Raw genomic sequence first — 25,232 nt, 5'->3', positions numbered from 1 at the left:
TCTAATAGAGCCCAAGAAGGGCAACACTTTGAACTTGTGACCTACTGTTATTTCACTACCTTTAAACAGATCATTTCTCTCTCTCTCTCACTCTCTCTCTCTCTCTCTTAAAAAAGCTGGTTAAATAAAACACCTGCTCCCACCACCTAAACACAGAATGGTGTCAACAATACATTCACTGCTTATTCAAGAGGCTTTTCCACGACTCCTGAATTTTTCAGTACAGCTTTTCGGAATCTCTCTCCCACGCTTTGAAAAAGAAAAGGACCCGCATAAATGCAGACACGAGCGTCATTATGCAACAGGGCTGTGAGAAGGAAAGGCTGAGGCTGTCTGTAGTGACTTCAGCTTGGTATGCCACCCACCCACTGCACCCCTCGGTCATCTACAAGCCATGGTTGTGCTTTCCATCCCAAACAGGCTGTCCAGAAGTCTCTGCTAACCAGTCAGTCTTCAGCCCACATTGCACATGGCAACATTCGTTCATGGATTTCAAAGGAAATTGGCTGGTAAGCATTCCAGCAAAGCTGAGGGGTAGCAGGACCAGAAGAAGGAATAAAATAACTCCACATATCCAGCGCTGCTATTAAGTGCCTTGAGTTACCAGCTCAGGGCTTTGTAGTGTTTAATGTTTCAGTATCCATCAGTTTTGCGTCTATAGATAGGATGGTCCAAGGATGATTTGGCACAGAAGGTAGCAGCCTCGTGGGGAATGGAGATGTCTTAGTGCTGCACTGTTCATCCTGCAAACAGAAATGGAGGAGGGAGAAGGTTGAGATTTGCTGCTGTGCGAAACTCAAGGCATTTAACTGTGGAGTAATGAAACTGGACATTTTGAAGGTTACAAAGGAGAATGGACTACACACTGAAGGATACTGATTCTCCCAGTGTCATGAAGTGGCATCCGCTTGACTGGAGCGGATTTTTAAAAATTGAAAGGTATGCCACATGCTACAACAATAAGGACATGAAAGCACAGTGGGTTATTTCCAGGTGTGGTGAAGGGTGTGTGTGTGTGTGGAGCTATGGAGGTCCCCCTCCCAAGGGTAGTATTGATGCTGTTTACCTGGGCAGAGCTAAGCCAAGCAGGGTGGTGAAGAAGGCAGTACCATGGGAACAACCTCACCATCACCACTGTGCCCTGTCCCAGTCCTATCCAGGTAAGCAGCAGCAACACTGGTGTCAGAAGGGAAACTCTGTGGCTTCATTCCAACAAAGGCAGCACGACTGGCTATGGACAGAATCTAACATAGCACCAAGTGAACTTTCCATCAGTGGAAGGATTTCTGCATTTGCAACAGAGTGGTCCCCCCCCCACCTCTCCTCCCCCGGTGTACCCCCTAAATCTGTTCCACGGGTTCTGCAGAGCAGATTCGGGGAGGGTGAGAGATGCACACACAGAGGGAAGAGAGGGGAGAAACAATAGCGTAGCGTGGGGGTGCAGGGGGGGCCGGCCGCACCGGGCGCAACATCTGGGGGGGCGCACTCGCACTCGCAGCTCTCTGCCCCTACTAAAATCCACGGGTTAGGGGGCGCAAATTACTTGCCTTGCCCCGGGTGCTGACAACCCACGCTACGCCACTGGGGAGAAAGTCCCATGGCAGAAGCAGAAATCCTTCCACTAAGGGGGGGTGATAGGCGAACAGTGCCCTATTTCCTGTTTTTCTCTGAAGTTTTGAAAATGTGAAAGTTGCAGTGATGAATTGTAATACCAAAAAAAGTACCCTAGCGCCACCTCTCCCTCTTCACTCCCAGCCTCAGCACACATGAGCAACAACTCCACACAGTGTCGTCAGTTGTCTCCTCCTGATATTTCGAACCACTGGCATTGGCAAAACTGGCCCCAACGGTCAACGCTAACTTGCCACATGGGGATATTTGGATCCCAAGCAACTGAGATACAAGTCTCTCCCACAATCGGACTTCCTTCTCTTGGACACGCTCCACCCTGTTACAACTTTATGAGGCTTCTTCTTTTAACTATTCAGATAAAAGAGTCACCCAGATACAGAAAACAGAGTGATGGGATGCAAACCCTGTAACGTGACTTGAAGCCATTTCATGACTACTTGGCAACCTAATTCTCAGGGCTCTGTTGCAAGGGGAAGACCAGGTAAGAAAACAATTACCTATCCTTCTCAAAACAGCAGAAACATTTGAAGATGCAGCTCATCTAGTTGCGGAGCAGCTTCTGCTTCTGTTCTTCAGGTGTCACTTCTGGGGTCTTATTGAGGTTAGGCTCACCTAGAAAGAAAAACAAAGCTTTTTTAAAAATTAAAAAAGTCTCCACATAGGTCATGTGAGTCAGCTATTATGTGGCCTTGACTGTCTAAGTGTGGCCTAACAGTTGAAGTGCTGGACTATGTCCAGGAAAGCCTGGGTTGGTTCAAATTCCCAATCAATCATGAAACTTCTTGGCTGGCCTAAGGCCTCTCAGCCTAACACACCTCGCAAGATGGCTGCAAATGGTGGCGGTGGGTGGAGAACTGTATATGCCACTTAAATTCTGCATTAGCCTTGAGAACCAGGGGATGCAGACACAGTTAAGCACATCTGTGGCACAATTCCATACACGTCTACTGAGAAGTAAGTCCCGCTTGAGCACATTGGGGGTGACTCCCAGATAAGTGGGCAAATCGAGGTGGGGAACCTCTGGTCCGCAGGCCTATTTAGGTCCAGCAGACCTCCCCATTTGGCCCATAGGCCATATTGGCCAAGCCATGCCTACCTGCCATCATATATGGCAGAGGTTTTCAACCTTTCTGAGTCCACGGCTCCCTTGACCAACTACATTCTTCCTGCAACACCCCTGTGGGGTTCAGGAATCCATTTATGTTTCTCCTCGCCTGTAGAACTGACAGGCTCTCACCCTTTTTTGAACACCCTCCCTTGTGGAGTGTTCCCTCAGTCTCCTCTCACCTCTCCTTTGAAGTCCTCTGGGCAGCTGCCACTGCTGCCCCTGGTCTCTGAGCTGCCCTCTCCCTGCCCCAAAGAGAGGTGCCTCCTCACACTGCCCCACATGGACCTGGGACTTGTCTGTCCATTCCCAACATCAAGGGCTGGTGGACTGGCTGGCTGGGCTCCCTCACCCGCTTGCTTGTTTAGTCCAAGACCACCTCAGCTCCTGGCAACCAGCACCCCCTGACCAGCCCCAGAGGCACCATTCGCCTGGGGAGCTTGTAGCCAGGGCTGCTGCAACAAACAGCTCTGCAAGCCTTTGGGAGGAAGAGACACGAGAGGGCATCAGAGGAGGGAGGGAAGGAAGGAAGGAAGGAAGGAAGGAGGGACAGAGGTCAGTGTTGCCCACAGCACCCCTAACCATCATTCAAGGCACCCCAGGGTGTCATGACACACTGGTTGAAAACCACAGATATATGACATCAGGTGTGGAGCAGGCAAAAGCCTGGCCCAGCTAAAAGAGATTTTCAGGTGCCACCAAGAGGGATGGGAGAATCTGCCAGTTTTAGGTTCTCTCCAATTCTCATTTTTCCAATCTTAAATTCAGTTCTCCACAATCCCACACCAATTTGCAATTTCTTTAATTTAAAAAGTCCTCCTGAAAACCCACCAGCATTTTAGTTCAAATTTATCCTAATAGACACATTTATATACGCAATTTTGCCTAACATAGAAATCTTTGCAAAGCAATTTCCCGTAATCAATGCTGTCTTTAGCATATGCGCCGCCGGGGTAAAAAGATCCGCCCAGCGCCCCCAAATTTAGTTTAGCTCCCAAATTAACTTTTATTATGCTTATGTCAGACACCACCTTTTCTCTTGTTTACGAAAGAAGGGAGGAAAAAGAAACAAACTTTTTTATTTACTCATTTATTTACAACACACTTATACTTAAGTATACACCACCACCACACTTAAAATTATAAGTATTGTTTAGGCACCTACTTAGGAGAAACATCAGTTGTGTCAAAGGTGCCGCTGACCCCGCTGCCGCATAGCAGCTCAATACAATGCGTAACACAATATTTTGATGTAAGGGTTAATTTCACGTGTATGGCGCTGTTGTGAATGACAAGAGCTGCCATTGTGAATGACAAGCACCGCTGCTGGAGCAGCACGTCTTTGGTAAATGAGTGCACAAAGTCAAAAGTCCTTTAGTGAAACAGTAGGTATACATTTCGGTAATACCTAGTGTCAGGGAACTGCCATCGGAGCCAGAGGCGGAGGGAAGGCTCCAGAGGGATGCCAGAGAGGGTCCCAGTAGGGAGAGAGGCAGCCCATCTGCTGGGGAAGGAAATCAGCGTAACACCAGTGGAGAAGGGGGGCAGATGGGGGAATCGGAGAGGAGGCTCCAGGACTCCTCGCCGGAGACCAGCAGGGAGAGCACGGGTACTCCGCTGCCCACACCCTCCCTGCGCAGAAGACTTCCGCGCAGGGAGAGTAGGAGGAGACTAGGCGTCAAAGAACTTCTTTGCTGGAAGAAGTTCAAGAAACACCCACTGACGGATTCTGCCAGCGATTGAGACAGCCATGGGTGAGAGGCTGTCCAGACAGAAAGGGTTCAACCAGGCAACCTAGCCAGGAGTGGCCGCAACTTACGCACGAGCAACCCATAGAACCATTACACCTAGGTATATATGTATTTTGTTTTTCTAGCTTGAGCAAAATTATTTATTATTTCATAACAGGTAGATAGTTAAGAGCTTAGGCGGCTTCAGTGGCGGGTGCCTGGTGCCCCCCAGAATTCGGCGCCCAGGTTCCCTGCACCCCTTGCACCCCCGGGTAAAGACGACCCTGGCTGTAATATAATACTCTTTTATTTTGTTAGTTTCACTATTGTGTGCATTTAATAATAATAATAATAATAATAATAATAATAATAATAATAATTTATTTATATCCCGCCCTCCCCAGCCAAAGCCGGGTTCAGGGCGGCTAACAACAATAAAATAATACAACATTCTAAAATCATTTCATTATAAAATTAATTTAAATCAAATTGATGGCAACCATTGGGCTAGACTTCTGTGAAGATTGCCAAAGGAGGGAGTCAGGCTATGCCTGGCCAAAGGCCTGGTGGAACGGCTCTGTCTTGCAGGCCCTGCAGAAAGGTGTCAAGTCCCGCAGGGCGCTAGTCTCTTGTGACAGAGCGTTCCACCAGATCGGAGCCACAGGTGAAAAAGCCCTGGCTCTAGTTGAGGCCAGCCTAACCTCTCTGTGGCCTGGGACCTTCAGGATGTTTTTGTTTGAAGACCGTAAGTTCCTCTGTGGAACATACCAGGAGAGGCGGTCCCGTAGGTACGAGGGTCCTAGGTCGTATAGGGCCGCATATGTTTCTCTGGCATATTCTCTACCCCGCACCCCACAGAAGCTGGCTAGAGAACTGTATTGCAGAATCTAGAGAAGTTCAGATTTTGATGGATAGCTGTGTTTCGGTTCACATACTATTTCAGAAAGTGTCAACCTGTTTGCCTTTAAACAAGAACAGAATTAGATTTCTTCCTAAACACTGATTTCTGATGCCTGCAAAGCCGTGTGAAAAAGAATTTGGAAATCCTGATGATCAGCTGAATGGCAGGTTTTGAGAAGCGCCTTGCAAAGTGGCTCTGCAATGGGGGCCTGAAGAATGCTTCGGCAGACCCAGCAATCAGCCAATATAGTTGTACAGGATTGCAGCTTCAATTCTCATTGATGATGAATCCTTCCCTTTCTCCCACTGAAAGCAATAATATTTTGTATGTGTGCAGATTGGCTAATCAGTTTTCAACCTTTCCAGACCTAGGACCCACTTTTAACCCAGACATGCATTCATTGGGGGCTCCATTTCTTAACCTATTACCATATATTTGCATGATGGTAGGGCCCCTGTCATGGCCCACTTTGGATCAGGCTGTGATCCACTAGCAGGTCCCGGTCAAAAAGTGGGGAAGATCACAGCCATTTCCCCCCAGCAACTCAATCTCCCTTTCCAAACTTACACTTAATATCACTATAATGTTAACATAAAACATAAGCCGTAGAATTCTATTTACAGGCAATGCTTTTCCTACAGATAACATAGACAAATTCCATCCCCATCAGAATGTCGGCTGCAGTTGGTTTCATTAGTTTTAATCCAAGTTAATTATCACAGTGTATGATGAAGGGCTTTCTAGCTATTCCCTTTTCCCATTCCGTACTAGCAAAGGAATGTTCCATATTAATGAAATGAAAGCTTCTACATTGACTTTCCGTTTTGGAGTGCATCACATTAAAACCATGTAAAATTAGCAATGGAACCTGTTCTTTATTTTTCAGTACAAATGACTTGGCCCATGGGATTCCAATGATATTAAGTGCCTACAATTAGTGGGACGTGCTGTAATAACAGGCGGAGGATTTGCTCAGCCAGAAAAAGAAACCAGCCCTCGCTATTTACTTAGAAAAGGTGAGCATTACTTTCCCAGCAACCTTGGCATTCAGCAAATAAATAACAAGTTTAAAAGAAGTTGAATAGCTTCTATTAATATAGACTGAGCCTTTTCTTTTGGATGCTTCACCAAACTTTTTATCGGAGATTTAAAAACCAACGCCCCACCCCAAAGTGTCCATGATCACATGTAATACCTGATAGCAGTATATGCCACTTAAATCTCAGCTAAAGCATCCATGACCATCCAACCTCTGCTTAAAAACCTCCAAGGAAGGAGACAGTAACTCCTACTGAAACCAATGAAAGGCTGTAGCACAGTATGTGAAAAGAATATCCCCCAAACCCTGTACACTGGTACCTTGGGTTAAGTACTTAATTCGTTCCGGAGGTCCGTTCTTAACCTGAAACTGTTCTTAACCTGAAGCACCACTTTAGCTAATGGGGCCTCCTGCTGCTGCCGCGCCACCGAGCCCGATCTCTGTTCTTATCCTGAAGCAAAGTTCTTAACCTGAAGATTATTTCTGGGTTAGCAGAGTGTGTAGCCTGAAGCGTATGTAACCTGAAGCATATGTAACCCAAGGTACCACTGTATATGCTCAGATGCACAAATGAAATTGTTGGACATCTGGCTGCTTCAATAGAGCAAAGGGGGTAGGAAACCTGTGCCCCTCTGGATGTTAGTGTCTCCAGTTCCCATCAGCCTCAGACAGCATGACCGACAGTCATGGATCATGGGTGTTGTGATCCAACAGTGTATGGAGGGCTACATCCCTTCAACAGAGGAAAGTGGACTTGTGTACATTGATGAAGATCTGCTTCCTATTCTGAAATGTTAGCCTGAGAGGCAGCAGTGAGTGAGCTGTGGCTGGTTCAGGGAGAGCTGTTTCCCATAATGCAGCAGCAGCGGCAGCGGTGAAGGATAAGCAAGGCAGCCATGGAGCAGGGGCAGGTGGCATTGACATCAGTGGCAGTGGCTGGGACCTGAACCACACCAAGCCAAGACACGGGGGGGGGGGGCAATGATGCCAGAGGCGGGAGGCCAAGCAGACACAGCACATGAAGCTGCGGTACATGGGAGGCCCACCAAATGGGTAATAATAATAATAATAATAATAATAATAATAATAACAATAACAAATTATTTATACTCCGCCCATCTGGCTGGGCTTCCCCAGCCACTCTGGGCGGCTTCCCCAAAAATATTAAAATACCGTAATACATCAAACATTAAAAGATTCCCTAAACGATCCTACTGCCTGCAGGAATCTGTGCAGGGAACACCCAGCAGGACAGAACTCTCCTACTCTCTGCGGTGTGGTTGCAGGCAGCGGCGGAGGAAGCCGCTCAGTCGCCCGGGGCGGTGCGCCCAGGGGCAGGGTGAGCCACCCATGAGGCGGAGCACACTGGAGGGCCTGCCTCCTCCCACTCAGCCACCCTACAGCTGGGGGGGGGAGGCAGCACGTGGACCGTTTGGGCAGTGCGGAGCCTGCGCATTCCCAATCCACCACGTCTCTTCCAGGAGACACACGCGACTTGGGTGTGCTGCAGGCCCCGCAGTGAGTGCCACCCAGCATTTTGTCACTCCCCTCAGTGGTAACACCTAGGGTGGCCTGTGCCTGCCGCACCCCCTTCCATCTGCCCCTGATTGTGGGGAGGCGGGGAGACGCAGCATCTCCTTCCCTGCCCCTCCAAACTGCAAAGAAGAAGAAGAAGAGGAGGAGGAGGGGTAGTAGTAGTAGTAGTAGTAGTTTGGATTTGATATCCCGCTTTATCACTGCCCGAAGGAGTCTCAAAGCGGCTAACATTCTCCTTTCTCTTCCTCCCCACAACAAACACTCTGTGAGGTGAGTGGGGCTGAGAGACTTCAGAGAAGTGTGACTAGCCCAAGGTCACCCAGCAGCTGCATGTGGAGGAGCGGAGACGCGAACCCGATTCCCCAGATTGCGAATCTACCGCTCTTAACCTCTGATTAAACACTAGCCTGTCCCTCACATTAATTTGGTGATGGATCTGGGACAGGCGTTTTCCAAGTTGACCAGAGTTTATTAACATCTAGATACTAACAAACTGCCATTAGTGATTTATAAATCGCAGATTTTTGGTGGGGGGTATTTTAGAATTCCCAAGCAACACTATAACTCGTTGCTGATAGCTGAATCTGGCTACATTTTTGTACTGGCTAATTTCTTTTACATAGAGACCTATTAGTCTGTGCATGCTTGCATAAGGTGCGATCTGTTAACTGCAGGGTTGAATACCTTATTCAGCAGCCCTGAACGATATATGCTCAGAAATGGAGAGAGGGAACGAAGCCAATAAAAGGAGAAGTGGCAGACGAAACTGATGGAATATGCAGAATTAGAAAATTTAACGAATAGAATGAGAGAATGAGAAGAAGGAGCCTTCAAGGAAGATTGGAAAATGTTTGTAGAATAGCTGAAGAATCATTGTAAGCAGGATAAAACATTAGCAGGGTTACAGCAAATTCAGCAGTTTGAATTAAGTGAAGATATAATGAGAATGGGGATAAAAGAAAATATTTGGAGTAATTGGGATATGCAGTGGATAACGAAAATGAACCATAGGGGGGGGGAGAGGGAAGTTGATGATTACTGTGTGGTTATATTGATTTGAATGTGAGAATCTGTAATGGAAAATTAGAGATTAAAAACAAAACCTGAACAAAACCCATCCGAGGCATGCTTGCTGATGTCCTCTTACCATTTAGCGGAGCACGAGGTTTTGTGTCTTGCTGTACATCCGCAGTCTCTTTTCCATTCAAAGAATCCTTTGGTGAGATCTCAGAGTCAGATGGTTTGGGCAGGGAATTGAGAGAGTGCACTTGAAGGACGACAGAGCTATGGGACAAGTCCACAGATGGCCTTTCACCACCGCTTTCCTTGCTCTTCTCATTTGGTGTCTCCATTGCCACCTCCTCTAGCAACGGGTCTGTGGCACATCGGCTTTGGCCTTTCTGTTCCTTTCTCTCCCCACCAGCTTTTGGCACTTGTTCTTCTACAGAACAGTAACAATTTCTTTACTAAATTCAGATTATAAATTATTTGCAGGTATATTGGCTGATAGATTAAAAAAGATTTTGAAGAGAATTATCAGCGATGATCAAGCAGGCTTCCTTCCAGGGAAGCAAATGTATTATAACACAAGAATGGTGATCAATACATTAGGAATATTTGGATATGAGGCCTGATAAAAAAGCTGCACTGATGCTGGTGGATGCCGAAAAGGCTTTTGATAATGTGTCTTGGAGATTTATGGAGAAAACTATTGATGTAATGGAATTAGGAGAGAAAATTGGATGTAGCATAAAAGCGATATATAAAAATCAAAAACCCAAATTGATAATAAATGATTTATCAGATACAATTATTTTTTTTCTAAAGGCATCAGACAAGGCTGCCCGCTATCACCACTTTTCTTTATAACAACATTGGAAACATTATTAAAGGCAATAAGGGAAGAACCAAGAATAAATGGGATCAAATTGGGAAATAGATATTACAAATTAAAAGCATTTGAAGACAACTTCATCATTACGATAGAAAACCCAACAGAAAGTATAACAGAAGCAATGGAAAAAATGAATGGTTTCAGGCTTTAAATTGAATAAAGATAAAACAAAATTATTAGTGAAAAATATCAATGAACAAGAAAAATTAGAGCTAGTAAATAAGACCGGGCTAATTATAACAAACAAAGTTAAATACGTAGGAATCTGGATCACGGTAAAAAGCATAAATTTATATAATGATGACTATGCCAAAACATGGAAAGAAATAATAAAAGACTTGGAAATTTGGAATAGGCTAAATTTGTCACTATGGGGAAGGATAGCTATAATAAAGATGACTGTGCTACCGAAAATGTGGTTTCTTTTTCAAACAATCCCAATAATAAGCTGACTAAATTGCTTTAAGGAATGGTAGAGAGATTTGGCAAGATTTATATGGCAGGGCAAAAAAAAAAAACAAAAACCAAGGATAAAGTACAAACTGCTAATGGAAATAAAAGACAGAGGAGGGTTTGCATTACCAGACCTCAAATTGTATTATGAGGCAGCATGTTTAGTATGGCTTAAAGAATGGATGATTTTTTAAAAAGCCAATATATTAGACTTCGAAGGCTGAAAAAATAAGTTCGGCTGGCACAGTTATCTGGGATATACAGTGTACCTTGGGTTACAAACACCTCGGGTTACAAACACTTCAGGTTACAGACTCTGCTAACCCGGAAGTAGTACCTCGGGTTAAGAACTTTACTTCAGGATGAGAACAGAAATCACATGGTGGCAGCACAACAGCAGCAGGAGGCCCCATTAGCTAAAACGGTTCCTCAGGTTAAGAATGGTTTCAGGTTAAAAACGGACCTCCAGAACGAATTAAGTTCGTAACCAGAGGTACCACTGTAATAAAGTTAAAATCCACAAAGGATTCCTCAGTCACATAATTAGGAAATCTCTATTTACTGTATGGGAAAGAAACAAAAAATTATTGGCACCCAAAACACCTTGGTGGTTGTCACCGATAGAAGCAATAGCAGTAAAAAAAGAAAGCTATGGACATTAATTGGCTAACATATAAGGAAATTTTAGAAAAAGAAAATAACCAATTAAATTTAAAAATATGAAGAATTAAAGCAGGTAGGTGTGAACTGGCTACAATATATCCAGTGAAATGAAATTTTTAAATCAGACCAAAAATATTAATGTATTTGAAACAAAGATATTGGATTTAGAAAAAGAACTTTTATTAAATAATAAAAATATATTATCAAAAAGATACAGATTATTACTGGACTGGAACCTTAAAGACGAGAAGGTCAAGGAAGTGATGGTGAAGTGGGCACAAGATTTTGGTTATCCAACTGAGATGGAAAAATGGGGAAAATGATGGGGAAAAGACTTAAAATTCACCTTGTGCTATCTGATAAAAGAAAACTTTATGAAAATGATTTACAGATGGTGCCTGACGCCATCCAAATTAGCAAAAAATATATATAAATAACAACAATATGTGTTGGAGATGTAAACAAAATGAAAGAACCTTATTGCACAAAACGAAAACAAAAGTGTGTTTCTTTATGTAACAACAGTGGCTAGAATGCTAATCGCAAAATACTGGAAAAGTGATTTAATACCAACAAAAGACAGTGGCAATTAAAGTTGTGCAAGTACCTCAAATTAGCCAAAATGACAGAACTAATAAGAGATCACTCAGGCGATAAGGTAAAAAAGGAATGGGGTTGCTTCAGAAACTACCTGATAAAATATGGTTCCAAAAATAATACTTGGTTGTCCTTAGATTAATTTCTAAAGTTGTCCTTAGATTAATTTCACAGATTTTGCAATTCAGTTCAGTTCAAGCCGACCCCCGATGTTTCTCAGAATACCAGTTGCTACTGGAGGTAGGGACAAAAACAGTAGGGAAGGGCGATCGCCTTCACATTCTGCTTGTTGGCTTCCCATAAACACAGAATCATAGAATTGTAGAGGTTGAAGGGACCACAAGGATCATCTAGGCCAAACCCCTGCAATGCGGGAATCTTTCACCCAGCATGGGGCATGAACCCACAACCTTGAGATTAAAAGTCTCATGCCCTACCAAAGTTGTAGCAGGCAGAACGCTGCACTAGACGGACCTTTTTGATCCGTCCCAGCATGCCTCTGCTTACGTTCTTTCGTTAACGTTTTATCCTTTTGAAAGCAAGCAAGCTTTTCACTTGGACTTTGCTAACTGCATGCTATCAGTCAAAAGGAAACTTCTGGTTCTCATCTTTTATATGCAATGGTCTATCAAGACACGAGTGTGGAAAGGACAGAACTGTGAGAGATGGCGTGGACATCTGCCACCTAGTGGTGTGAATGCTGCAAGTGTCCATCAAGGGAACAGCAGGTTGTCTACAACTTTAGAAAGAAAAATACTCCTAAATACCATGCACACAAAAAAGGTGATCACTGTATCTTTGTCTTTCTCGCATGCACACGTCCATTTGTGTGTTCACGGTGTTTTTAATGTGTAGTAGTTTTGCAAGGAAACTGTCTTTGAGCGCAGATGAACAGAGATACTTTGCTGCTCACGAGTGAACCAGCCAATGGGGTGGAAATGGAACTCTGACAAATGGAAAACGTACCTTTTTCTGCTAATTCTTTCCACCTGTCTTTGTTCTCTTGTATGATCTGAAACAGGGTGTCTTTAAAGCTTCTTAAATCCACGGTGTTCAAAGAGTTTTCTGAGCAAGACCCGCCAACACACCCGGCATTTTTAACATGTATCCTTCTGTGTACGTCCACACTGGATCCTCCAGCGATGTCACTAGAAGAGGGGGTGGATTAAAGAACTAGATTAAAGGCACAGCAAGACACTTCAGGGGCAAAGACAAGGAGAAAGGACAGTAATACATTGTAGCCCGTAACTCAGCCTGGGGTTCTCCAGAGGCTTTTGACTACAGCTTGCATCAGTTCTGGATGGGGTTGAAGTCAACAGTCTAAAGGATGCCAGGTTGTAAAAGGCTCCCATAACTGATGCAGGAATATCCCCTACATGGAGGAGGGTGGAAAGGGCAACGAGACATGGGCATTAGGGCAGTTCATAAAAAACCTTTTTTGAAAATGCCTGCTCCACAGGTCTTCTCTTACTACACTAGCTAATTGAATTCAAAAAATCAATTTAGGGGAAAACATTAGATGATCACCAGGACTAGCTGTCTAAATTAGTCCTATTTGGGCCAGCGAGGAGACCCAGGGAGAATTAGCTGTGGGATCCCAGAGAGGGTAATCTTCATAAAAAGGGGAGAGGGAGGGAAGGAAGGGGAATAAAAGATCAGGTTAAGTTCAAATTGAAAGCCAGGCGGAATAGCTGTCTTACAGGCCCTGCAGAAGGAAGTTAAATCCTGCAGGGCCGTGGTCTCATGGGACAGAGCATTCCACCAGGTTGGAGCCATCACTGAGAAGGCCCTGGCCCTGGTGGAGGATAATCTGACTTCCTTAGGACCCGAGACCTCTAAACTATGATTCATGCACCTTAAGGTCCTCTGCAGGGCAGACCAGGAGAGTCGGTCCTGTAAATACGAGGGCCCTAAGCCACAAAGAGCTGTTTACTTGGTCGTTTCCCTATGTCATGAAGGCTGAAATTTCAATTCAGTGGAGGAGGGTCAAGATATTAACTGATATGCATGAAATTTCAGATATAGCTATATAATCCCTAGTGTAGTAAGATAAGACCATTGGAGCAGGCATTTTTTTAAAAAATGAACCACCCTAATGGGCATAGCCAGGATATATATTTTTTTTTGGGGGGGGGGAGGACACTCATCTGTCATCCTCCTCTGTCTGGCTCTGCCTAGCAGATTCAGAATGAAATGTCTCAACAACAGTTGTTTTAAATTCCTTTCCTTTGACCCCAAGTGCTCAGAGAAATCCATCAAAATCTTTCTACAATTTCTACTTTTATAGTTAAGAGTTTTTGTTTGTTTACTTGATTTAGGGGAGGGCAGCTGCCCCCTGTTCCTCTCCAGTCTATGCCCATGTGCAGAATGCAACTCTATTGTTCTTTGCCATGGCAATACAATCCTATGTATGCCTGCTTAGAAGTCCCACTGAGTCCCATAGAGCTTATTCCCAGGAAACTCGGTATAAGAATGCAGCCTAAATTAAATAAAGGACACCAGTTGGACTTGGAGAATTAACTTGTAGACCTCTGTCCCTTGCCAAAAGGGGTGCTGGTTTATTTTTATTTATATGCCCTACATTATATGACCTCGAATCTTCCTATTTCTGCTTTGGATCTTGTGACTGTGAGATGCCGCAAAGCTATTATGAAACAAAAACGTACAGTATTTTGCTAGCATACCAAGCTTAATGGCTAAAAGCTAAATTCATAATTTGCTTTAGGGCAGAGAGGAAAGAACCTTAAAATCATATTTACACACCTCCAAGCAAATCATCCCTCCACAAAATTTCCTGAATAATATTTTGAGCACTAGCTCCTTCAAATATAATGATTTGTATTCTGCTATGTCTTTGCCTTACATATACACAGTCTTTTCCTGAATAGGATTTATATGCTGTCATGTAACACAGTTGCAACTCTTGCCACTAGGTGGCAATGTTATATTAGCATAATTTCGATTTTCAATAATAATATAAATTGGGGGGGGTGCTTCTCAAACCTTAATGCTGTCGAGAAGGAAGGGCTTTCAGATTTTGATGCTTCCTCTATAAGAGGAAAAACTATTTTCTCCATGGAGTCAGTAAGAAGAGCAAATGTTGGCTTTACTATGAAATCTATGAAACCTGCAGGGCAATTTGGGAGTGGGGTGTGGAGAGAAAGAGAGAGAGATGGAAGAAAACATTGAGTGCCTGTGCATTCTTTGTACAGTTAGTAAGTAAATGCGAATAGAGCTTTGCTGAAGGCAGATTTAAGAGTTTTAACAAACAGCTTAATTAAAAATAAAATCCAATAAGTGTACATAAAACAGTAAAATAATTACCATCAACACAGAGATAAAATAAACATAATCGAGATACAAGAATGCATGACTTAATTATGTGACCGGATAGACTTGCTGGAATAACGGTTTCAGCAAGTGCCTACAATTGTATATGACAAGTGTGCTAGCCTAACAGATGCGCTGCCACACTAAAAGATCAATTTCTCACAAATGCACAATGGACATTATGTGGCATTTGGTAACAGCACAAGCTCTGCACATGAAAGCATCTGTGTAGTGTGTGAATGTTCAAAACGCTTGTATTTTTGGGTGTAAATGGCAAGGCAGGATCAGTTGTAGTCCCACACCCTTCTTATTTCAGAGGGCGAGGCTGAGGTATAGTGGTTTGCTGAAGACTAAGTGGTTAACCCGTGACAGAGGTGAAATTTGGTCTGCAGTTCTCTGCCTGCAGTTACCTAGGAGAAACTCTCACTGAAAGCAACAGGATTTACTTCTGAACATGCATACATTGGATTGCACAGTCAAGCTACAGACTTTGTACAATGTCCATTGGCCCTGATAGGCTTAGACACAATGTTCCACCACTGGCTTTCTGTACAGATATATATTTAGAGCAACTACATAAACAATATGAGTTCCAGTTTATGTAAGGTCCAGTTTATATGGGCAAGGGACAGGTGTGCAATAAAATAAATGTTGCAAAGCTATCACACCCTGAATCTAATGCATTAGAGATGCAAGACCATAGGAGTACACACACACACACACACACACACACACACACACACGTCCTATGTTGCCCACAAGATGAAGGCAAGGATAAAAAGGTTGACATTTAATATTTACAGCTTTCAATTCTATAGTCAAGCCAGTATTCTATAAACCTCTCTTTTAAGGCGCCCTTAAGATGGAATCCTAATCTCATTTTCCTAGGAGAAAGCCTCATTGAATTCAATAGGACTTACTTCTAAGTAGACATGATTAGACTTGTGCAGCTAACTGTTGGAATAAAAAGGAAATACTCCCATGGTCCAATTGCTGAGCAAAAAGGATCACTATTTATTTTATGTCAGGTGTTAACATTTACCTCCTACCCTTACGTCCAGAAACTCAGGCTGGGTTTACGCAGCAAAATCTTGCGTTTACTCAGAAGTGCCACTGAGTTTCATGGCACTAAAACCCAAATAAGTGTTTATTGGAGTGCAACCAGATTATCTTTCTTCTTTCTGTTTCCTTTAAAAATTGGGTTACATCCAATTAATGGGCACGATCCAGTGTTTTTGATGGGCCTACTCTGACTGGAACTCAGTTGAGTATAGATGTTATGTATTCAGTGGTCTGTGTTTGCCTGAGCTTGAGTCTGGACTAAGGATTCTGAGCCCCTGTGTTCTGATTCGATACATGATATATATCTAATCACAGAACATTTCAGGATTTGGGCATCTGCCATTGGCTCTTAAACTCTGAGTCATGATTCACAGCTTGGAAGTTTAGACAGCCAATCATGTTGGGAGTGGGAGTGGCCTAGGCCTTCAGAAATGTAGATAAGCAGTTGCTTTGCCCCTGCTGTCCAGTTCTGTTAGTTCAATACAGGTTCTTGCTGTTATCACCATGTCTTGTCTCATGGGAACCCACCTACACTTCAATAAACTATTGCATTTATGCTACATGAATTGTTTCCACACTTTTGTATATTGCCTGGAATCTTCTGATGAAGGACAGTTGAGAAATATTTCAAATAAATACATAAATATATCATCAACGATAACACTACCTTCTAAGAGGAAGGTGTGCCTGGAGTCATTGGCCCAAAATCACAAAGTGAACTTTGCCATAGGGGTGTGGGTGGGAATATGAACCTGAAGTTCCCTTGCCTAGGACAGAGTCCTTGAGCCAGATCATCATCCTGTCTCTTGACAGGGAGTCCTCCTTTGATCTAGCACAGGAAATCCATGTATGGAAACAAGCACCTGTGTGACCTTCTGGGCACAGTCTTGTGTGAGCCAAGATGGAGCTCAGAAACATCTCATCTCTTTGGCAGAAGAAGCCCTTGCGTGCTGCAACTTTTACACTTCCGCCTACAGGGGATCGATCTTGGAGCAGGGTCTTTATGAGTCTGAGTTGATATTCAAAATTACTGTTTATTATTCTGCGCGAGTGTTATTTCACAATGCGTTAGCAGCGTTCTGTCAAATCAGTGAATGGAACAAGCAATATCCCTGGGAGACAGAACTCAACCCACAGCTCTGAGATGTCAGTATCGAACAATGTCTTCTTGAAAAATGCTTGTCGAGGCAAGAAATTACGCAGAGAACAAAGCATTATCCCCCGCTGAGAACTGAACAGGTGAAAAAAGAGAAACGCCCGATACTACATGGAACAGCAACAGATTTCACATCATCTCAATATGCTAAATAAATGCTCTGGGCATAAAGGAGAGCTGTACCCCATTACCTTACTGAAAACGGGCATTCTCAGACTTAGAAACGACACCAATGCATGGAATATTGTGGCACTGAATCTGAAAATCTGTATGGCCCATATCTTGCATTAGCTAAGAACATTGGCTGACTTGAAGACCCTCAAGAGCAGAAGTGGCCCTCTGGGTGTTGATGGATTCAATGCCTATCATCCATACCTATTGGCCGTGCAGGATCGAGGGCTGTTGAGCTTCCAACATTTGGAGGGCCACCAGTTCCCCATCCCTGCTACAGCAAAGGATCCATCTAGCTGTGTGCAGGGAGACTTGTCTAGCATCAGCACAGCCAGCTGCCATGTACCTGTGGCTCAGAGCCACGGCCAGTTCCTGTGATACTTGCACCTAAAACTACCACCCACAACAAGCCAGCTACAGCAAGCAAGGTGAGGCCAGGAAAGTGAGCTAGGACAAGACTGCAGCTCCTCCTACTGCAAACGTAAAAGGTGCAAGCTGAATCACCCTTTTTACCCATACCTGTGCAATGGCACCTGGGCTGGAGACATGTTGGCTGTTGACCTGCTGGGATTCCCCCAGAACCAGCTGGACTATAGCTATTTGGTGCTGGGAGTGGGAAATCTACCTTCACAGTAGGTGGTGATGCTTCTTCCCCAGCCAATGGTCCTGCAGCCATTCATTTGCTTGTTTACTACAAGTTTACCCCTTCCTTCCAATGGAGCCCAGGATGGCAAACAACATATGCGAGGGCTTGTTGAAAGAGGAAGGTCTTCAGTAGGCAATGGAAAGGCAAGAGACGCCGTGTTCCTAACAATCAACATAGTCTCTCTTCTCTGAAATAAACATTTATATTCCACCTTTTGTCATGGGACACAAGGCTGAATATGTAGCACTCTGTATGTGGTTTCCCATCCAAAACCTGACCAGAGGCAGACCTGCTTAGTTTCAGCCATCTTCCTATATCATGGGCCTGTACACACACACACACACACACACACACACACACACACATGCACACAGATTCTTTCTTCATCGGCTGCAAACACACTATGCATTTAAAGCACATGACTTTCCTCAAAGAATCCTGGGAATTGTGGCCCTGTGAGGGGTAAACTGCATTTCCCAGGATTCCTTGGGGAAAGTCATGTGCTTTAAATGTACGGTGTTCACGTAGCCATAGTCTCATTCCCATCCTGCAGCAACAATCCATCCCCAAACCTCTGCCTTTCCTCAGAGTACTGGGCTCTTGAAAGGTAAGGATCCTCTTCTATTCTTCCAGATGTTATGAGAGTCCTCTTCCATAAGCGACGGTGTGCATAATGAACACACGTAGCAGGAGGAAGCAGAAGCTAGTGACTTGCCAGTCTTAGAATGCTGCTTGTTCCTATTTTGTGATGGTTACAACACTGTTCCTTTCTGTTACGAGATCATTTCTCCAAAGTAAAAAATAAAAAAGCCAAGCATTACCTATTTGGGACTGTGCCACCATGGTGGATTTGCGGTCACAGAGAGGAGAAAACGGTAGCCCCAGTTCTGCCTCTTTGTCTCCCTGAAGGGTTAAAAAAGGTGACACGTTGAAATGCGTAAGTTTACAGGTACTAATGAAAGCAAGACTAAGAATTTACGGAGTGCATCTGAACACAAGCCCAACTATTTAACTAAGCCAAGGGGTGTCCCTTTCACATCAAATTTCTGCAATGTGTGGCTTAAAAAAAAGAAAAATACTGTATATTAAACATGTACTTATGATGAATGAGAATAGAGAAAATGGCTGCTTCCAGACAGAGGGTTTTTAGCACTGCCTGCTTATTTCTCTCTCCCTATGAGCTGCAAACATTTCCATGCATACTCAGATGCACCCACACCATCTAGAGATGGACAATCTCAGTTTCTTTCCATTTCTCATTTTTAAAATCTTACGTTCAGCTCTCTAAATTTCCATGTCAGTTTTGCAACTTCGTTTATTTTTAAAAGTTCTCATGAAAATTCTGGTTTTTGTCCAAATTTTAGCTAACACGTGCATTTCTGCACACAATGTTGCCTGATGCACACATTCTCGCAAACAGTTTCCCCAAACAGAATCCAGCTTTGTGTGTGGTTTTCACCACTGTACACATGCTTTCCCATAACAGACGTGTGTTTTTTGTAAGCACAGCTTGGCTGGAGAGCTAATTTGCAAAATTCAGATAAGTGCAAATTTCAAAGGATAGTTGGGCTTCGGTTCTCCTATTGCTTCCAGGTTGGACCGTTCACCTTGAAATGTGAACTGAAACGAATTCTTCCTTCACCCTTTCTTACAAGTAGTACCGTATTTTTTGCTCTATAAGACTCACTTTTTCCCTCCTAAAAAGTAAGGGGAAATGTGTGTGCGTCTTATGGAGCGAATGCAGGCTGCGCAGCTATCCCAGAAGCCAGAACAGCAAGAGGGATTACTGCTTTCACTGCGCAGCGATCCCTCTTGCTGTTCTGGCTTCTGCGATTCAGAGTATTTTTTTCTTGCTTTCCTCCTCCAAAAACTAGGTGCGTCTTGTGGTCTGGTGCATCTTATAGAGCGAAAAATATGGTAAGTAGAAAGAAAAAGGAATATTACAACCAAATATACATATATACATAATAACAAATACAGTGGTACCTCGGGTTACATACGCTTCAGGTTACAGACTCCGCTAACCCAGAAATAGTACTTCAGGTTAAGAACTTTGCTTCAGGATAAGAACAGAAATTGTGCAACAGTGGCACGGCAGCAGCAGGAGGCCCCATTAGCTAAAGTGGTGCTTCAGGTTAAGAACGGACCTCCGGAATGAATTAAGTACTTAACCCGAGGTACCACTGTATAAGGGATCTTTATGAACAGGTTTGGACATGGGAGACGGATATTACCTGTCGAAAAAATTCTTCCATCAGTGCCATCGTCCACCGGTAATGCAGCTTCCAGATTTTTGATGGATGACTGATGTCGGCCGCATGAAGAATCAGGGACATGGCTTTGGCTTTGTCTATCCTGCCCATTCAAAGATTTTCTCACATTATCTTACCGCAACAGCAAGTCTCCCCCTCCCTCCCATTCAAATAGGAACTGTATGTTAACACACAGCACTGGAGAGAGAATGGGGGGAGGCACTTACCCCTCGGTCTGCTGCAGACTGTGCCTCATTGTTTTGATCTGCTGGAAATGGCCTGACATGTCAGTTGATAAGACCATCTCGATGACGAGGGTGCGCAGCTCCCTGCAGACAATCAGAGTTACTAAATTACAATCGTATTTATTCTCTAATGAGACGTTTTGCTCACAAAGCGATGGTTAATTTATCTCTTGGGCTGAGCATGAACATTATTTTTAAAAAATGAGAAAAGCACTTCAAATTATTATTATCTGGAAACCTCCAGCCTCCTGAGAGTTGATGGGAGTTGGGTACTTAAAAAATACGACAACGCAACCCTGCTATTACTTCATCGGTCCTGCTGTTTTGTTATCCCTCATTTCAGAATCATGAACTGTAATTACATTCTGGGGCTCTGGGTGGGATGTTTTTCCGGATTTCCACATAACTGCAATCAGCAGAACGTGGAGAAGGTTAAGACTTTACCACCAGCACTGAACTTTCACTTGGGAACTCAGAAGGGGAAGAGAAACCAACTAGATCTCTGGATAGTTTCCTTAAAGAAAGAGGCTCGCCAGGAGGTAAAGGACCCCTGGCTGGTTAAGTCCAGTCAAAGGCGACTATGGGGTTGTGGCGCTCATCTCGCTTTTCAGGCTGAGGGAGATAGTGTTTGTCTGAAGATAGCTTTCCGGGTCATGTGGCCAGCATGACTAAACTGCTTCTGGCGCAACAGGACACCATGACGAAAGCCAGAGCATATGGAAACACCATTGACCTTCCCGCTACAGCAGTGCCTATTTATCTACTTGCACTGGTGTGCTTTCGAACTGCTAGGTTGGCAGGAGCAGGGAAAGAGCAACGAGACCTCACCCCGTCTTGGGGACTTGAACGGCCAACCTTCTAATCAGCAAGCCCAAGAAGCTCAGTGGTTTAAACCACAGCGCTACTCATGCTGTGGTATGCAGTAGCTGGGGGAGGTGACTACTTTGGTGATATAAAAGCTACCAGGTGGTGACTTGCAGCCATCTCAGCATGCGCCTGGTAGGACAGCACCTCCATTGGATAACATCCCAGAAAGGAAGGGCATTTTGTAGCATACCTTTGTTACCCTGTGGGGATGCTTTGTGAGGGCTATTTCTCCACATCTTGGGAAGGGAAAATAAACTGCACACGTGAGCCTTTAAAAGAACCCATGTGCCAAGGGCTCAGGGTATCAGGGATACCTTTGCATATGCAAACTTTGCGCAGATTGGGGTCATAAGCCTGTACCCCTGAGTCTTCTTAGTACTTAGCAACACCCCCATCCAGCACACAAAGCTGATGTGGAAGAGCCATAGCTCAGAGGGTAGAGCATCTGCCTTGCATACGGAAGTTTCCTGGTTCAATCCCTGACCTCTCCAGGTTAGGGCTGAGAGAGGCTCCCTGTCTGAAACCCCGAAGAGTTATTTTTATTTATTCTATATTATTTATTGAATTTATATACCACCTTACACCCGGGGGTCTCTGGAATGGGCAAAATCCACATGACACAGACCACTCACACTGGAGGAAGTTTTGACATATGACTCTGGCAACATGGTAGCCAACCAACTGGAAGAGCTTTTGTGGTAGCTGGAATACTATGAGTCGGGCCTATGATGCGTGTCACTCTCAACAAGCCCAGCTGTCTTACCTCCACTCATCTTTGGTTAGGTTCACCAGAATGTTCATTTCTTCTTCTTGCATAATCTTATAAGCAGCACTTACATGATGGTTTTCAAGAACGGAGCGATCATTGTACAAAATGGCAACATCTGACCTAGATGCAAAGAGTGGGATATTAAGCTTGAGTTCACAACACCTTGGCAGGTTTATCTACCTGTCAGGTGAGTCAGGAGAGCTGCATCCAGCTGAGGCACAAGAAAACACCTTATGACAGTGGTGAGGAACCTCCAATTCAATATGTTGCAGCCCATTCTGTCACATCAGGGCATGAAATCCTTTCAAAACTAGAACTATCTCAATTTTATCTTTGCTTTTGAAATCTGAAATGAGAAGGGCTGAGTTTTTATTCAGTTTTTTTTAAAAAAATGGCCCCATAATTTAAGATCAAAATAGAAAAGTGGTTTAAATTTGGAATTACTGGACTGAGTGGTAAAAAGTTATTTTTAGTTATAGCTTGCAAGCCTTGGCTTGACACTGTCGCCATGGGAGCAAATATGACACTGGATAAATAAATCAACACATGCATTCTAAGTCTGTAAAGTTTATGAACTGAGTAACATATCTGGCAAGAGCAGTGTCCTAGGACACGCTGCATGATAGGGTGAGGGAAAACGAGTCTTCATTTTCGGTTGGGGGGTCATAGCAATTTGTGGGGGAACGAAGAAGAAAACACCCCTTCATTGTATCATTAAATCATGAATGGAGAACCTTTGACAGTCCAAGGGTTCTATTCATTGTCAGGCAAACTTCCAGGGGCCACATGCCAGTGCTGAGCAGGGCCAGAGTCAAAAGTGGGAGGAGCAATTGATGCAGTTGTTTCACACATGTTCGCACACAGACCTCTCTACCTGCCAGGCTTCGGGGAATTGGCTTCCTCCCCCCTCTGGCAGTAGATAAGCAGAACAAAGGAAAAGGAGTCTTCCTACCAGTTAGAAACTTGAATGATCACAGCGAGAGAACAAAAAATCCATTTCCAAGGAATGGTGGTGCTCCCAGTTAAGGGTTCCATCCACTTCCTGCCTTGTCACCCACGTCACTACCGTGTCTTGTACCCTGAGCTCATAACCACTGTGCTTTCTGCGCTGCCACCTTATCAGCTCTTCTTGACCTTGGGCTAGGCGGATGAAAGCTTTCCAGAGACAGTGAATCTGTTAACTCTCTCTCTCTCCCAGTACTTCTCCTAGCTGTTCCCCATCAAGTATTTCCCAGCTTCTGCCTTCTGAATTATGTCCCTCTGCAAACCACTGTTTACTGTCTATACTGTCCTCCTGCTCCTGGGAACATTCAGGATTCTGATCAGGAGGAGGGGGAGGCTCCTACCATTCTTCCTCAGTGCAGCCCCCCTCAGCATGTTCCCGGACACTACCCACCATCCGGGGAAGCAAGAGTTCAAGGACGCAGTTCAGTCAGACAAAAACACTCAAAGGGATATGGACTGGGGAAGAGCCCTGAGAGGCTTGGTGGGTCACTTTTGACCCTCAGGCCTGAGGTTCTCCATCTCTTCATTAAACGGTGCAATATGAATATCAAATCACAATGGCTGGAATTCAAAATAGCATTGAGGCAATCATTCCATCCGTGGAAGCAGTTATATTTGCCAGGTGGAAAGATCTCCCCTCTCCTCCCACCATGCACTGTTTTGGGGGTTATTCTGACCCCCAAGAGCCAATTTGGAGGGGAGCAGGTGGGAAGGAGAGGGGTGGTCCCATTCTGCTAGCAGGACCCATTGCAATGGTTCCCACTGGCAGGACTGTTTAGATTAATCCTTCTCAACAAGTCTTCGCTGCAATTGTATGGAAAAAAAAGAATTGCTAGGGAGAAGTGGGCTGATTTTTTGGCACCCTTATAAATGACTGACAGGCGCCATAGTGTTATATCAATGCCACATCTGATAACCTAGCTACACACTGCTGGGTTGAGCCAACGAGGGGCCCCTTCTAAACCTCTGGGATCTTGACCAGTGCCCAGCCTGGATGATCTCTAGCACCAGAGCTCCTGCCAAAAATCAGGGGATATAAATAAACTTTGAAGTGCCAATACCAGCTTCAAGCGAGGGCTGGGAACCCTTCACTTGTGACTTTGCTTCTCTTCTGTCCCTCGTGCCTTCTGGAAGCACTGAAATTATCGCACTGATGGCAATTTCTGCATTGTATCATGCGCAATACCGGCTTGGGAGTCTGCCATGGGATCTTGCAATGCCTGAAAGCCTGCTCAAAGATTTTCTCCTTCCCAGTTTTATGTGTTTGTTCTTATACCACCAGCTTACCTGGTCTGGATGTGAAAGTTGTTCGTAGTCCCAGTGTGCTCGTAGTCATGGATTGTAGCTGCAAAGATCATTGCTAATATTTCCAGTTCGGTGAGCCAGTGCTAGTCAACAACAACAACAAAACCTTCCATCATATGAAGTACAAATAGTTCATCTCTGGCTAAGTTGTCTTGTCTTATAGAATTCTACCCTTTCTTAATACAGAGCAGGGATGGGGATGTCCTCCAGATGTTGCTGGACTACAACTCCCATTGTCCATGACAGAGCCGGCCCACCCGTGAGATTGGGTGAGGTGGCTGCTTCAAGCAGCACCACTTAAGGGGCATCACCCGGCTCTGCCACTCAGCCTTGCAGCTTGTCTCCCTGGCCTCTAGGGGCAGAGAGGAACTGGTAGCAAAGCTCTGTGGAAAACTCCCCTTCCACCCAATGAGGGAGACTCCTTACAGAGTTGGCGCCCCCATCATGGGGGCGTTTTGCCTCAGGTTCTGAGACATCTTGGGCCGCCCCAGTCCCTGACCAATGGCTATGCTGGTTGGGGCCAAGGGGAGCTGCAGTCCAAGAAGATTTGGAGGGTCACAGGTTCCCCACTACCGGCTTAGCCTTTGTGCTATCATACTCCCATACGGCAAGAAAGGTTGCAGGAAGTGGTCCATAACCTTTGCACTTATCAATGTTGTCTTAAACCTCAAGCCACATATACCTCAAGACACCATATAGCTTTCCTAGCATCTTGCTCCTCATTCATTTCTGCCATCAGGATACTTATAAATAGCTCAGGATAAAAGGTTCAGGCTGACATTCTGTTAATATCTGGGCAGAGAGAGAGCTTAAAAAAATGCATGGACCGTGAGAGAGTTGGCTACCATCAAAAGCTTTATTTTAGTGACTCCAA

At 44.5% G+C, this 25,232-nt stretch overlaps 1 protein-coding gene across 8 annotated transcripts in view; it reads right to left on the bottom strand.

Annotated features, from left to right (window-relative positions):
- Window positions 1-581: 581 nt before the first annotated feature.
- Window positions 582-25,232, bottom strand: part of PDE1A (phosphodiesterase 1A) — a 153,243-nt gene continuing 128,592 nt past the window's right edge. For 4 of the 8 annotated variants that reach the window (XM_083708577.1, XM_083708579.1, XM_083708578.1 and 1 more), the window contains 10 exons: window positions 24,341-24,441; window positions 22,043-22,168; window positions 20,395-20,496; window positions 20,150-20,270; window positions 18,737-18,818; window positions 14,554-14,677; window positions 12,517-12,698; window positions 9,091-9,384; window positions 2,130-2,244; window positions 582-743 (listed from right to left, as the gene is read on the bottom strand). In XM_083708577.1, coding sequence (XP_083564703.1) covers window positions 2,174-2,244; window positions 9,091-9,384; window positions 12,517-12,698; window positions 14,554-14,677; window positions 18,737-18,818; window positions 20,150-20,270; window positions 20,395-20,496; window positions 22,043-22,168; window positions 24,341-24,441 — 1,203 coding nt within the window. In that variant the 3' untranslated portion in view covers window positions 582-743; window positions 2,130-2,173. The remainder of the gene's footprint in view (window positions 744-2,129; window positions 2,245-9,090; window positions 9,385-12,516; window positions 12,699-14,553; window positions 14,678-18,736; window positions 18,819-20,149; window positions 20,271-20,394; window positions 20,497-22,042; window positions 22,169-24,340; window positions 24,442-25,232) is intronic. The other 4 variants (XM_083708581.1, XM_083708583.1, XM_083708582.1 and 1 more) reach the window with 1 other exon arrangement.

This window comes from Podarcis gaigeae (assembly GCF_964106915.1).
Source record: "Podarcis gaigeae genome assembly, chromosome: 1".
NCBI lineage: Eukaryota > Metazoa > Chordata > Lepidosauria > Squamata > Lacertidae > Podarcis > Podarcis gaigeae.
This window is presented reverse-complemented; position numbering and strand designations above follow the sequence as displayed.